The following is a 13,664-nucleotide window of genomic DNA, read 5'->3' as shown; positions in this document are numbered from 1 at the left end:
TTAATAAAGAAAAGCAGATACCGAGAGTAAGTGCGAAATAGCGTAACGAAATAACGATATTATTAGGTAACTCCCGAGAACTCACAATATATTATTTTCAATATACCTTATCATTAATTCGATTCCGAGACGAGGTAACACGCTTATACTGAGCGAATGTGATCGTGTATCGAAGATCAAGGAAGTTCTCTCCACTCATTTTTACGAAAAAGAAATAAAACAAATATACGAAATTGCAAATTTGTATCTCACGTGTTGTTGTTAATCACCCAATCACCAACACCACGTCCTGTAAATCTCTTTAGTAATAATCTCATTATTACATATCAATGCAACATAGTGATATCATTGTACTATTACACGACGCAAATTATATTCTAATTTCTTCCCAGCGAAAAAGCAACTGTGAATAACGTGTAACGTTTTCGCAAGAGGAATTTAATTCGATAATTTTTGCTATAAAAGAACACTTGACGAAAGAAAGCTTTTCAAGAAGATGTTAATCGGGTGAGAAAATAATCTAATATCGATACAACGTGACGACGATAATAGACCTCCTGAATGGTGGAACAGTATTTATGGCAATACACCGTCGGCGAACGGACGCGTTTTAACGCACGCTTTATGATATAGGTACGCCGTAAACATCAGGTGATTAAATCCTAAAACTCCTGCGGGGCTTACCAGGAAACGATATTTAATCCGTCTCGCTTAAGGAGATGGCAGATAAGTATTTTCCATTCGCCGCGCGATGATTAGTGCGTGTTTGCTATGCGTCAGTTCGTCCCACGTCCCACCTTCTTCGGTCGATATGCAACGGCAAGGTTGCACCCCAGATGGTTGTCGCGCCCTTTTTTTCGTAAGTACGTGGTACATACAACGACCGACGATTAAAATTGCTTTTGCTTCCTCAAGTGGGATGTATTTAGTTTATTAGTTAATTTGTTAAATTAGTAAAGAAAATAAAATAAAGTCTTTTATTAAAAATTTAAAATGTTTTAATTGTTTAGACATTAAGTGCCTTTAGTTAGACAGAATCAATCAATATTCTCACGGGTTCGAACGTATTAATATTGTTCTATTTGCAACGACGATTAACGTTGTTTTCTTCGAAGATTTTCTGACGGATTAAGTCGACGGGATAAATCGATCGCTGTCTATAGTAAAGTTCAGTTGATGCTAGAGCAAGCCCTGGGGAAATAGAAACGGTCCCTAAGCGAATGATAAAATTCCTTTCCAAGTTATATTAACGACGTTAGTACATTTAAAAATATCAAATTATTTCAATACATTTTTTATTTCTTTCTTTTTTCTTCATCTTCATTATCCTCTCGTTTTCGTTTCCTCGAATCCCTCAAATCAATATTCGATCCTCTTTCAATATATGTCAGTCCTCTATCTTCTTGTTTCCTTTTGTAATTAATTGCTGCCATTAATAAGAGGCTACCATTAATTGCTACCATGCTATTTTTTAATTATTATTTTAGATTACAGTATTCTATTAATCTAATTATTTCCCTTTGTCACATACAATTTTATTTCTAACATGTATGTACATTATCGCGACGTAGAATCGCTCGATACATCGCATGCCTCGTTGTGTGGCGTCCGCGACGTATTACATGCCACACATGCATATGCAATACGAGTTAATAAATATTGGAACAATTATTTACAAACGATCTGGTCGATAAGCGCACGATGTCAGATCGTAATAAAACGATATGGAATGTATCACCGATCAGTGAAATCAGATCGTCACATTGACGTGCCGATATTAAGTTAATGACTAATAAGGAAATGGTTTCGTCATTTAATTCCTAGTAATTATACAAACGAGTATCAAGAAAAAAAAAAGTTACTTCTCGGAGTAAGTTACTTGGAAATAAGTCATTGAGCATCGTGTGATTTCACTGAACGTTTTGGTTATGAAAGGCACATAGATTTTTGTGCGAGAGCAAAGAAACCGAGAACTTGTCGATCGATGCTTACAATTATTATTTACAGATCGGTATAGTCACTCTCACACGTATTCTAAATCTAGACTGCATGAACCTCGCATCTGGTGAAAGAATAACACAAAAAACACTTCGTTCGACACTTCAGATTGTTCTCTTCTTACATTTAACACGTCGGTCTCTTCCTCGAGCGTCGACACTTCAATTCTTTTCTTTGCTCGGTATCAGGAAGCATAACATCGAGCCAACTGAAAACGATCAATTATTCATTTTTTTAATCTCTCCGCGGATTTTTTCTTTTATTAAGCACCATTAAAATTCCTAAATTAACTTTATTCCGTTAGATCCAAGTTTTAGAAAAGTTATTCGGTAAATTCCAGTAATAAAAAGATCAAGATGACTCTTCGGACGATACAAAATTGATTTTATTATTACGGTGCCATCAAAGTTTTTCGAGATTTCATTATACTCACTTATGGTGATACCGGTCACCAGGAATATCGGGATCTCGCAGCTGAGATCCAGCAGCATGCCGAACGCCAGATTACTCGTCATCGCGCCGAACCTTCCCAAGCACACCATCATGCACACCGCGGCGGCAGACACGTGCGTAGGGAAGACGTCGACCGCAACGCTGCTAATCACGAAATTCGCCGTGGCCGCCATCAGGGAGAATATGCACGCGGTTATAAGGATCTGCAGCGAGGATTTCACGAAGTACATACCGAGGCTGGCGACGCCAGCCACCAGCATCGTGGTCACTGGAGGAAAAAAATACAAAATTTTATTTTTGTTAAAAAAAAAAAAAGAAAAAAAAATTGGGATAATTTTAGACCCAAGCCTATATTTAACGAGCTGCAGTATTATTAAAAAAATTGTCTCTGTTTTTACCTGGCATTGTTCGACGATCAACTCGATTTGCTAGATAGCCAGAAGCGACATTGCCCAACAGGCAAACGGCGTTGATCGTCAGAGAGTTAATGAACACCCGTTGATCTATGTGCGGCTTGCACTCCGTAGTGACTCCGTTCGTCAAAACGAGGAACGGCTTCTCCGTAACAGTGCGATTTAACGTCTGCATGTCGTGTATCAACTCGCAGACTGTCACGGACGCATTCGGATGCGATTGGTGATAATTCTCGAAGCGATTGAACAATTCCGGTTGCCAGAGATTAAAGGCGTAGTACCTAAAAACAGTCGATGAAAAAGATAGAAAAATACTTTTTATATTAGCGACATGTATAAAATATATTTTTTACTAAACAGTACTTTATTTATATTAACAGTTAAATTTTTTCTTAATTATATATATAACATTGTGATAAAAATAAGGAAGAGAAATGTATGTTTAGTATATAGAAATTCTGTTTGCTAAAAAATTTTGTACAAAATCGCACAATTCTCTTTTTAAATACTTTTTAAACAGAATATATGTACTAAATTGAATATAGAATATTAAATTAAAGGTACGAGTCTTTCGAAAGCTAGAAAATTAAAGAGACACTTACCCGAACATATTGGTGAAATAAATCGTCCACAAGAGTAAAGCGTACTTGAAGAGTGGTGGCGATGCAATGGTGCGCAATTGCCACCAAATATTTTTCAGCAATTCCGTTAGCACATCCGACGAAGACGGTGCCTTGTCCTTCTCTATTTCGAACACGGCGTCGGAGAGAAGTTCCTTCACCTGGGTACGTCGCATTAATTAAATGAATCTGACGATGTCATTTAATGAATAAAAATTACTTTTCGGTACTTACCGGAAACTCACTTTCATCGCGTCCGGTGTTCACCGCGTAGATCGTTCGAAGAATCGCGAGCGCCTCGTCAGTCTTGCCTTGCGACACCAGAAATTTCGGACTCTCCGGATACGTTAGAGTTATTGCAGCAATAGCGAAAATTGGCAGACTTAAAGAGCCAAGGAACAATCTCCAGGAATTGTACCGGATGCCGTAGAAATCGAAGGATATCGGCAACGGTATGATTATCCACGCTAAACCTGGATGAAACGGGTCAATAAGTTAGTATTGTGGTAGCCTACGCGTCTTAGCGTTGTAGTACATTTGATTGTTTAGCTCATTCTCTAAAGAAGTAGTACAGTTCTGAGTTTCGTATTTATTGATAATGTAAAAAAAGGGAGTCATATTACCAGGCAATATTAACCAAGCGAGAGTGAAGAAAAAGCCCAGGAAGCAGATGCTCTTCGCTCTGTACCTTTCCGCGTGAAACTCGCCGAGGTACGTGTACACCAAGGAACCGGGCCCGCCCATCCTAAAAAAGAGGCCCAAAAAATCATATCGAAGACACGATTATATAACGACATGTAGCACATTCGCCGTTTCATCACTCGTATACTTACAAGAATCCGCTTATGACTCGGAACACTAGCAGCAGTTTGAAATTTGGCGCGAAACTCGCGATTAGTGTAACGATGCTGTCGGTGAAGAGATTTAGCAGCAGGATGTTTCTTCTTCCGTAAGCACCCGCGAAGATTCCCCAGAAAAGAGCGCTGAACACCGAACCTGAAACAGTCAAACATGCGCGACGTAGATTTAGCATTTTAATTAATCTTTACTCTATTTTAAGAGAAATATATGCAAAAATTCAGAAGATGTGTCTTATCATGTTGATCATCAGAAGCTCTCGCACAAAATTCAAATACCCGTAGATCGCTATATCTCGCGGTGCAGACAATAGCAAGAATTGAACGTTGCTATTGACAGAATCGTCACTCGATTTCACCGATTTAAATTATATTTTCTGGTCAACTTTAATTGCGGCTACGCGGCGATAAGAAGCAGCGAGGTTTCATTCGCGCGAACGAAAGACGGCGGATTAATTTTAATTTTGTGCGCCGCGCGAGTGGGCCGCCGCCAGAAAAACTCGCCCGCGTAGTCAATGCTTAATTCGTCGTTAAGATAAAGAGATTTTAACGCCGATCGAGGCAAGTTCTGAGAATAGAAATTTAAAAATGTGTAATTACATCGAAAGCACTTGAATGTAAGTGCACGAGTTTAGAAAGTGCTCTGTGATTTAGACGCGTGTCTCGAAATTTTACCTATGAGAAAGGCGACGTTCAACAGTCCTTTTTCTTCAGATCTCATATTCAGATCGCATTCGGCTGACGGCAGGATATACGCGTTTGCTCCATACTGGCAGCCGACGCAGATGAACATTATGCCGCAAACCAACAGGAAGGTGTATTGATACCTTCCATTTCCTAGGAACAATTGCAGCAAATTTTAATAGGGCAATTATTCTGTAATATATTTCCAACATGATTTAGTTATGTATTATTATTTAATGATTACACAACAAGAACGACTCACCACATATCTCCATGGCCTTTTCAAAGTCCATGGTACCTTCCTTGACCCCATGATCCTTGGTCTCCTTTTCTATAAAAAGGCAAAAAAATTCCCCTGAATTCATACGTCAAGAATCATTCTCCAACACGATCTTGCTTGTAACGATAAAACGTCTGAAGGTGCATTCTCTTCGCATAAGACCTGAGATATCTGCGGTACGCTCCGTGAACACGTATTCGGGCTGTATCGCGTTGTTCACGTACGCGGGGAGCATTCGCGTGAGAATTCGTGCAAGATTCGAGGAGGAAATAGATTGTTTTATATAAACAGGCGTACATCCATTCGAGAATATCCCTTTGCGTCCCGTTTCTTTGATAAAGCGGCAAAATTTTCAGAGATATGTCACGCCTGTGTGCACGCACAAACTGATTACGCATGCTTAAAATGATTCTTCGTCTTCGTAAAAAAAAAAAAAATTGTGAAATTAAAACAATGCGTAACGCGTTTCGTAACGACGTGATATATTTAGCTGTTAATTCTCCGTGATAAAAGTGCGTTTTTGGTACGCGATCTTGGAGGAAACACTAAAGTATTAAAGGATCAATTTTGTTTATAATTGTACGATAATCTGTAATTTTTGAAAATTTATGCACGATTGGCTGTAACGTGGTACGTAACGATAACGGCGGTTTCCTTTCGTTATTCAGTTATTTTCCTATCAAACTATTCTAAACAATGTTATACTTAGGCGCGTGTATGCGGAGATATTAATTTGAAATAGAGGGAGAAGATAATAAGATTTGCGCGGACTAATGGGATTACGGCGGCTTGCTTCCGACTTTTGCTAATTGCCCCGGCGATACCGATGATAACCATTAAATAATATGCATGGCGTGACCTGGATTAAGTCTTTCTGAATTGCGTCAAGAGCGACACTTCGATATCGTAATCACGGGGGTGAGACGTGCTGACGTGCTGCGTAATGTTAAAAATACGTCGAACGAGTTTGTCAATTCGCGTCGGGAAAAGTACGTTAATATCGCGAACGGGAGGGACACGTGACTGTTAAACGTGCAGCGGACAAGTTTATTAAATCTCGCTGAATCGTATACGTATTTCATCAAGAGCACTTAAACGCCGCGAACACGAGAGAGATGCGCCGTGTCGTTGCTCAAACATCTCCAAGTTCGTTCAAGAGAGCTTCGTGTTTTGTTGTCGTAAAATTTTAATTGACAATTTGCGTAGATAAACGTTAGAGCAAATTTTCGCACAATTCTTCCGGTATATCGTTCTAATGTTTCTTGCATTTGCTCAAGATGTCATTGGATAAAGACGCAAAAATGTAATGACTTTAAGCCAAGTTATTGTGGGATTCGCCTCTTTATTTCGTCATCCGTATTTGTTGAAATAAAACCACGCGCAATATCGTGTTTGCCGCGTGCGAGGAGCGTTATTTTCCGATTGTTTGATGCAAACGCGCGAACGATACGTTGCGGCGCGTTGACGTAAAAGCGCTTTTGTCGATCGCGTCTTTCTGCTCCGTTCTCACAATTCGTTGATTATCTTGCAAATATAGAATGCAAATTGGTCTGCAAAATTGTTTTTTTAATTAAATTTTCAAGACCAGCGTTCGTAGGTTTGTTGTAGAGTATGTTGCCCACCATACCATTGAGATGTACAATACAATACAAATGTTACATTCAATTGTGCGAATTGTTTCGCTATTGCGCTCGCAATTGGCAATTTTTCACCGAACCATGAGAATTGTCAATTGAGAACTATTTTTAAAGTCAAACTGTTTTAATAATTAACGCTTTTCTCTCGAAAACTTACATCTGTAAATCTACAATGCCGATTGCACTTATCGCTTTAGGAGAGGAAAAATGCAAACGTAAAAGTGACAATGATTACGACGTAAACTTGGAGTATTTTGAAACAAGCTCTTGACAAACGTTATAAATATACAAATATAAAATATACAAATGTACAAATGTACAAATGTACAAATATACAAACAATAACGGTTATAATGTTACTAATTAATCTGTCAATTGTTCATGGAGTATGTTTAATACGATCGATTAAATGTGTTAGAGTTCGATCGATGATAAGAAAAAGCTGCAAAGCTGCAAAATTGAAAAGCGACTTTTTGCTTAAAATAATATCCAAGTTTTTTAAATATTTACTCTCCTGCTTGCGTGGAAAAACAAGCCGAAAACTTGGCGCCAGGCAGAAGCGACAAAGCAGAAAGGCAAACGGTATTATCGGATCAATTTTAAACAACCAGACTCAAATCAGTTGGCGATGCCCGAACACATCTTATGAATTCGTGCCAAATGAGAAAACAGACGGAAGATAGGTCTCAACCCTGTCCCATCCCTCGCATTGAAGTCTCACGGGATCTCGGTGAAACATCCCAAGTTTAATCTAAATTCTAAGATTAGTCGAAAATCTATTTAGTTTTAAGGAAAAATGTTTTTTAATTTTTGATTTTGAAACATTATCAATTTTCGGTCAATTTAGAGCGCATAACGTTCATCTCGATTACAATGCAAATCTCTCGATTGTATTACTTCTTAGACATTGATCGATGAATGCCGCTGAAAATGTATTGAATTACGAGACTGACCTATCGAGAGGGAGACGGTGGAGATGCGGCTGGCCATGATGCGGCGCCCTGAAAAATTTCCAGGACCAGAAGCAGCTAACAGGCAGGCACCAAGTCTATTCGGTCGCGAGGAAGCCTAATCTGCGACTGTCGATCGTGGGTGGTACAGAGACGCCGCGCCGGTGACCTCCCTTAGACCGTCGCTCGTCGACGACGATGGATCGACACATCGATCGGTGCCGTCGTCGCGGCGCTTTAAATATTACGTTACGCGATCGCGCGGGTAGGCGCGATCCGAAAATCCTTCCCCACTTTACCGCGCCGATGCCGCCGATCGCACAATTGGGAGTCGCCGGCCCCGTTTAAAGCCCGTATCAGACTATCGACTGCGAAGACCGACCCGACTGCCGATCGCGACTGCCGATTGGCTAGATGTGAGTCGGCAGTCATGGTCTATTGGCTAGATGTGAGTCGGCAGTCGCGATCGGCAGTCGGGTCGGCCTTCGCAGTCGGTAGTCTGATACGGGCTTAATTAGTCCACGTGAATGCACCTGCGTCACAGTGATAATTAAGTATCTATTATTATATAAATGTCTCGTAAGCGCGTAATGCGACATGTGTGACTCAACTCCCGTATATTATTATTAAATTTGTAAGAATCCAAACTTACACTGTATCTATTTATTTATCATCATCTTTTTCTATATTAACGGACGCATGTAATTTTTTCTTCGCGATTGACGTTTGCAAGGATGAATTCCCGGAAACTCTTTGATTTCTTGTGAGGACATTTACAACATACATTAAGTGGATCGCCTTACAAACATGATTAAAATCAAATTTATGTAGAATGCAACAAAGGCTTTCTTCTTATTTTGGTATCGAGTTTCAAAGTTAAATACAATTTTTTATTATTTTGCATTAAATTATTGTTGGAACAAAAAAGGTGGTTTGCTTAAATCAGATTGGAATAGATAAGTAAGTGGGACAATGTTTTCACGTTAATAGTTAAAACGGTTAAAACACTCGATTGTGTGCGAGTCGATGTACTATCGTTCCCTTGAATTTCATAGCTCTTTTCACGCGTCATTAACTCGAATCTAAACGAATTATCGATCTAAATAAAGTTCCTAAAAAGATACACCTGTTCACGTGGGTCCCCCATATGTGCGTGTGCGCGACGTAAATCACACGTAGCAACAAAGAATTAAGATATGCGTGGCAACGAAACAGCCACTTTTGGCAGGACGGACGATAGATTTGTTTAATTGACTCGTTATCCCAGTTTGCCATCGCGTCGGAAAGCTGTTGGAGAACCTGTCAGGCGGAAAAGTCAATCCGCGCGTGATCGGTCGGACAATATTTACTTTAATTGCAGACGAATATAACTACTCCTCAATGGCCATCAACGGCGAACATTTTATAAATAACCGTGCTCGCGATCAAGATCTCACTCAGGGCGCGGTGCGGTCGGCGTTTTTCTTCCACGAGCGCGCTTCTCGCCTCCTAAGCTTCCACAAAGGAGATGCCTTAGCGAGTCGCATTGTTATTGACCGCTGGAACGCTCCGCCAAATGTACCTAATAACGATTAAACATTGCGCTTTAAACTCCTCGGAATATTTGTAGAATTTAGCATTTCTATAAGAATTCGCATTCGATCTCTTCCGTGAAAAATCGCATGTATTGAATAAATACTTGATAAATATTTCCGTTTTCGATACATATTTATATATTATTTATAAGTAAAAAAATTCATCAATAGGTTTCGGATTAAATTCATACTAATATAATTAGACCCTAGGAACGGAAGATCGAAAAAAGAATTCAACCGGTTATTTAGGATTATTTCAAATATACATACCTTTATTTCCGTTAAATAACATGTCAATTTAAATATAGATTGGCTGATGAAACAATTGTTTTTGTTTATCACAAGTTCTTTGCTCATAAGCTGAAGTGAATTTCTTAATTGCGTGAAAAGAGACTTCCTTGCGTCATCGATTGCCTTCACCTGCGATTAAGAAAAAAATTTGTTATTTCTGGAGGTCTCCGAATATCTTATTACGGATAACGTTACCTATCCTATCCTCAAGCATATCGTAGACTCGCAACAACGAGAAGGTGTGTACGCACACGTTATACGCGCGGTAGGTGCCAGTCGGGGCGACGCGAGCAATTATAAGAATGTTTGCCGTGGGTGCGGTTCTTCTTTCATTAAGGGAACCAGAAACCCTTGAAGAGCGAAAAATTGACGTATGTCCGTTGACCTGAGAATTAGGACCAGATCGATATCCAATTCAATTGCCGTTATCTATAATAACCGTCTATGTAATAGATATATTAATTCTACTTTTTTTACGCAGAATAAATAAATCGAAACTTTAACTCGAGCGAGTAAGAGTGCGAGAGAGTGCGCGGACCAAACGAGGAAAAAAATATCAATGCAATGAGTACGTATAGAAAACAAGATAAAAGAGACAGAGAATGTATAAAATGCTATACGTAAGTATTTTGAACAAACAAAATAGGTATGAAATAAAATAGTTTAACAAATTAATGTGTAAACAAAAGTCGATATAATTCTAAAAGGATTTTTAAACTTTTACTTAACGTGGCATATCTCTTACTTGATAATCTCTTAGTGATATATTGTGTTCATTTTTTCAGAATTTTAATTTCCGCAGAGCGAAGTACCAATGGTCAGTAAAGTTGCCTCCTGCAAATTAAAAATTTAACTCTCTTAAAAATTTCGGGAAAATATAAGTAATTAAAAAACAGTAAAAAATTTTTGGAATTTTAAATTTGGAATTAGTTAAACCATATATATTCTATTTTTATCCTTTCAAATGTATTTTCTATTTTATCAACATATCGATCAAGTTAAAATTGGAAAATCTGTTACGAGGTTCCGGAGGACAAAAGCGGATTCAGGTGGCGACTACATGAATCCAATGACATAACAACGGGGATTCTAACTTAACCTGATCAAAACACGACATTTTACAGGCTTAGAATTGTGATGAGAGCGATTCGTATTTTTCCAAGTTTTTAACGATTGGAACATGGCTTCTGTGAAATTTGGAAAACACCTGAAAGAGCTGAGGATCCTTCTCTGCCAAACGTCCAAATCTAGTCAAGGCGTTAGGTAAAGAAATCGTAGAGACGACGTAGACGACGTTCCATCTTGCGATCCGAATTTATTTACAGTCTCGTCAACTTTTGTGTGTGCACCTTGCAGAGATTTCATCGAGCAGCAATATGTATCGGTGAAGAAAAATAATCCGAGGTTTCCCGTTTTGATCAGGGAATGCTCGTCGATCGAACCGAAACTGTACGCGCGTTACGGTACGTATAAAACATCGTCACTTTATCCCCATCGATATCAGATGGTTTTTACAAAAATCGCTCGCTTTTCATTCTCCTCTTCGTCCCAACGCAAGTGTCATCATTCACTTTAATTCTCATAAATTCGTCTAAACGACGTCGACTTTGCAGATTTCGGCGTAGAACGTTGCGTGCCTCTGTCGAACCTGAAATCCGAAGAGATACTTGGAAGGATTAAAGAGTTGGCGTCTCAAAAATAGATATACCTTATTATATTAATAAGCATGTGTATCATGATACGTATAGTGTTTTAATAAAATAGCTGTATCAATTGAATGAAAGGTGATTGAAGATTGCATTGTCGGGAATCCATTGAATCTTGTCTGATCAATGAAATTTTTTTTCATGCATATAAATGTGCAGTGCTGTACGAAGATATATGGGTTATAAACTTGTGACTTGATTATAAAAATTATTGACAAGAAAAATGCACAGTTGCCATTTTCTTGCAAAAAATATTTCCTTTTTTTTCATAATTTTTATATATTAAGAATATTCGCTTTACACACTTTAACTTAAAATAAAAGTGTAATTATTGTGTAAAAAAAGAAATATCAGAGAATAAGTTCCGACATCGAAACTTAACGCCCAATAAGTAAATCAATAAACGTAGATATAACGACGACTGGAACTTCATACCATTAATAAACATATGCCGCAGAGATCTCTTGTATGCGATATGTGCCAACTGTATGATGTAAGTTTTTGGTTTCAGGCAGTGATAACTCTCCTATGTTGTATGTGAAAATATACATCTCCGGAACATAATAGTCGTGTCTCATTTTTTCTTTTTTTTCTTTTTTCAAAAACCTATTTACATCAGTCAGTACTTCGCCAGTGGGAAAACCTGCCTGCAGGCTTTTGTTTCTTTTTCGCCGACAATTATCTGCTTTATCTATACGATAAATTGAATCTAACACGTCTAATACTCTCTTTCGCAAATTAAGGCATGTGCAGTTTTATGCTACAAATGGCGGTAGTCCAAAATCCTCCGGCTTGAAATCTTCCAAACTGTTTAAGACTAGTGTAGCGTTTTTGAAGACGTCTTCGGGAAGCTGAGGATCCGGCACCATTACCACTTGCATCTTAGCGGCAATACCAGCCTGCACACCGTTCGGCGAATCTTCGAAGACTAGGCACTATATACAGGCAGATAAATATAGCTTGAATTGACTTGAAAAATACATGTATAAAATTATGCATCGGAATGTATGACAAACCTTTGAAGGATCGGGATTATCAGGGAAACGTTTCGCGGCAATCAAAAATATATCTGGATGTGGTTTCCCTTTGACGACCTCTGGATCGGAACCACCATACACTTTGTGATCGAACAGGTCAAATAGATGTTTCCACTTCTGGGTTTTCAAATCGCTGCTGTCCTCACTCGAACTTGTAGCCAGTGCGATAGGTATATCATGTTTTTTAAGATGCTGCAGCAACTTCTCCGCACCTGTGTGCGAGTAAAATCGATCAGGATACGGTGCTAAATCAATTTTATCTCTTAAAACTTACCCGGCATAAGATCGCATCCAGGAAACACTTCTTGATATATAGGAGCGAGCTTGTCCTCAAACGTTTGCACCGTAATCGGCAGCTGTAACATATCTATTATTTTTTGTAGGGCCTCGGCGCTTTTAAAACCCATAATCTTTGCTTTGTGCTCCCAGCTGTATGTTTTTCCATATTCCTGAGTGACGCAATTGTACGCCATTGTATACAGGGATTCCGTATCTATACAATACAAAGAAACTAATATTAATTATCTTCCTGTTTACGAAAAAAATATTTCTGTAAAGATCTCAATGTCACCGCCAAAAGGAATTAATGTAATTTGAAAGATGTATCGTCACGTTGCAGAGCGGCAAAGTGACATAATAAATGAAATTTTAATTAATACAACAAATCAATCATAGCAAATCATTCGCGAGAGTCCCGAGGGAGAGGGGTCTTTACCTAGTAACAAACCGTCCATGTCGAAAATGCAATGAGTGACATTATGAAAACCCATTCTATAAGCAGCTGTCGATTATCTTAGGTTATCCAAGGTTATCCGCCGGAGTTTCCGTAAGGATCTGTATCTCAAAAAATACAGGAATTATTTCGTTATTCGACAAAAATAACAGTTATCAATGACACGTTTCACTAACGTTTCCGTTCCGTAATGAGACAGCTAGTCACCGCTAATGCTTGTGCAACCAGATTTCGTATAGATACGGTATTGAGCGATACCCGATGCCCGATGTGAGATGTCCCCCCTCACCCTCTGACATTAGCCCCATCGATGAAGAACCCTCCGCTGAATTAGTCATCGAACAAAGAGTCAATATGAGGAGCGCGTTTCGCGCCATTTACTCAATAATTATCTCGATAACTAATGAAAAATATTAATGTAAAATACTTGT

At 38.7% G+C, this 13,664-nt stretch overlaps 3 protein-coding genes and 1 long non-coding RNA gene across 4 annotated transcripts; 1 reads left to right on the top strand and 3 right to left on the bottom strand.

Moving 5' to 3' along the window:
- Positions 1 to 8,310, bottom strand: LOC143903946 (synaptic vesicle glycoprotein 2C). Its single transcript, XM_077418045.1, has 10 exons — positions 7,896 to 8,310; positions 5,288 to 5,356; positions 5,017 to 5,178; positions 4,318 to 4,480; positions 4,108 to 4,229; positions 3,719 to 3,957; positions 3,467 to 3,645; positions 2,850 to 3,145; positions 2,432 to 2,719; positions 1 to 2,206 (listed from the first exon to the last, which is right to left on the bottom strand). The coding sequence occupies exons 1-10, from the start codon at positions 7,930 to 7,932 to the stop codon at positions 2,160 to 2,162; spliced, it is 1,602 nt and encodes a 533-aa protein (XP_077274171.1). The 5' UTR covers positions 7,933 to 8,310; the 3' UTR covers positions 1 to 2,159.
- A 687-nt stretch (positions 8,311 to 8,997) lies between these two features.
- LOC143903959 (uncharacterized) lies at positions 8,998 to 10,729 on the bottom strand. Its single transcript, XR_013258833.1, has 4 exons — positions 10,503 to 10,729; positions 9,953 to 10,142; positions 9,737 to 9,886; positions 8,998 to 9,453 (listed from the first exon to the last, which is right to left on the bottom strand). It is a non-coding gene; the product is annotated as an uncharacterized LOC143903959 (long non-coding RNA).
- Positions 10,730 to 10,838: 109 nt separating this feature from the next.
- Positions 10,839 to 11,540, top strand: Nd-b8 (NADH dehydrogenase (ubiquinone) B8 subunit). Its single transcript, XM_077418078.1, has 3 exons — positions 10,839 to 11,020; positions 11,114 to 11,220; positions 11,371 to 11,540. Exons 1-3 carry the CDS (start codon positions 10,938 to 10,940, stop codon positions 11,457 to 11,459), a joined length of 279 nt encoding a protein of 92 aa, XP_077274204.1. The 5' UTR covers positions 10,839 to 10,937; the 3' UTR covers positions 11,460 to 11,540.
- A 530-nt stretch (positions 11,541 to 12,070) lies between these two features.
- Positions 12,071 to 13,653, bottom strand: LOC143903954 (pseudouridine-5'-phosphatase-like). Its single transcript, XM_077418072.1, has 5 exons — positions 13,410 to 13,653; positions 13,216 to 13,334; positions 12,775 to 12,993; positions 12,480 to 12,712; positions 12,071 to 12,398 (listed from the first exon to the last, which is right to left on the bottom strand). The coding sequence occupies exons 2-5, from the start codon at positions 13,268 to 13,270 to the stop codon at positions 12,219 to 12,221; spliced, it is 687 nt and encodes a 228-aa protein (XP_077274198.1). The 5' UTR covers positions 13,271 to 13,334; positions 13,410 to 13,653; the 3' UTR covers positions 12,071 to 12,218.
- Between the last annotated feature and the right edge of the window lie 11 nt (positions 13,654 to 13,664).

Source organism: Temnothorax americanus, unplaced genomic scaffold (assembly GCF_048541705.1).
Source record: "Temnothorax americanus isolate GAGA-0224 unplaced genomic scaffold, ASM4854170v1 Scaffold5, whole genome shotgun sequence".
Taxonomy (NCBI): Eukaryota; Metazoa; Arthropoda; class Insecta; order Hymenoptera; family Formicidae; genus Temnothorax; species Temnothorax americanus.
The sequence above is the reverse complement of the archived record's forward strand: the minus strand, read 5'-3'. Positions and strand labels throughout refer to the sequence as shown.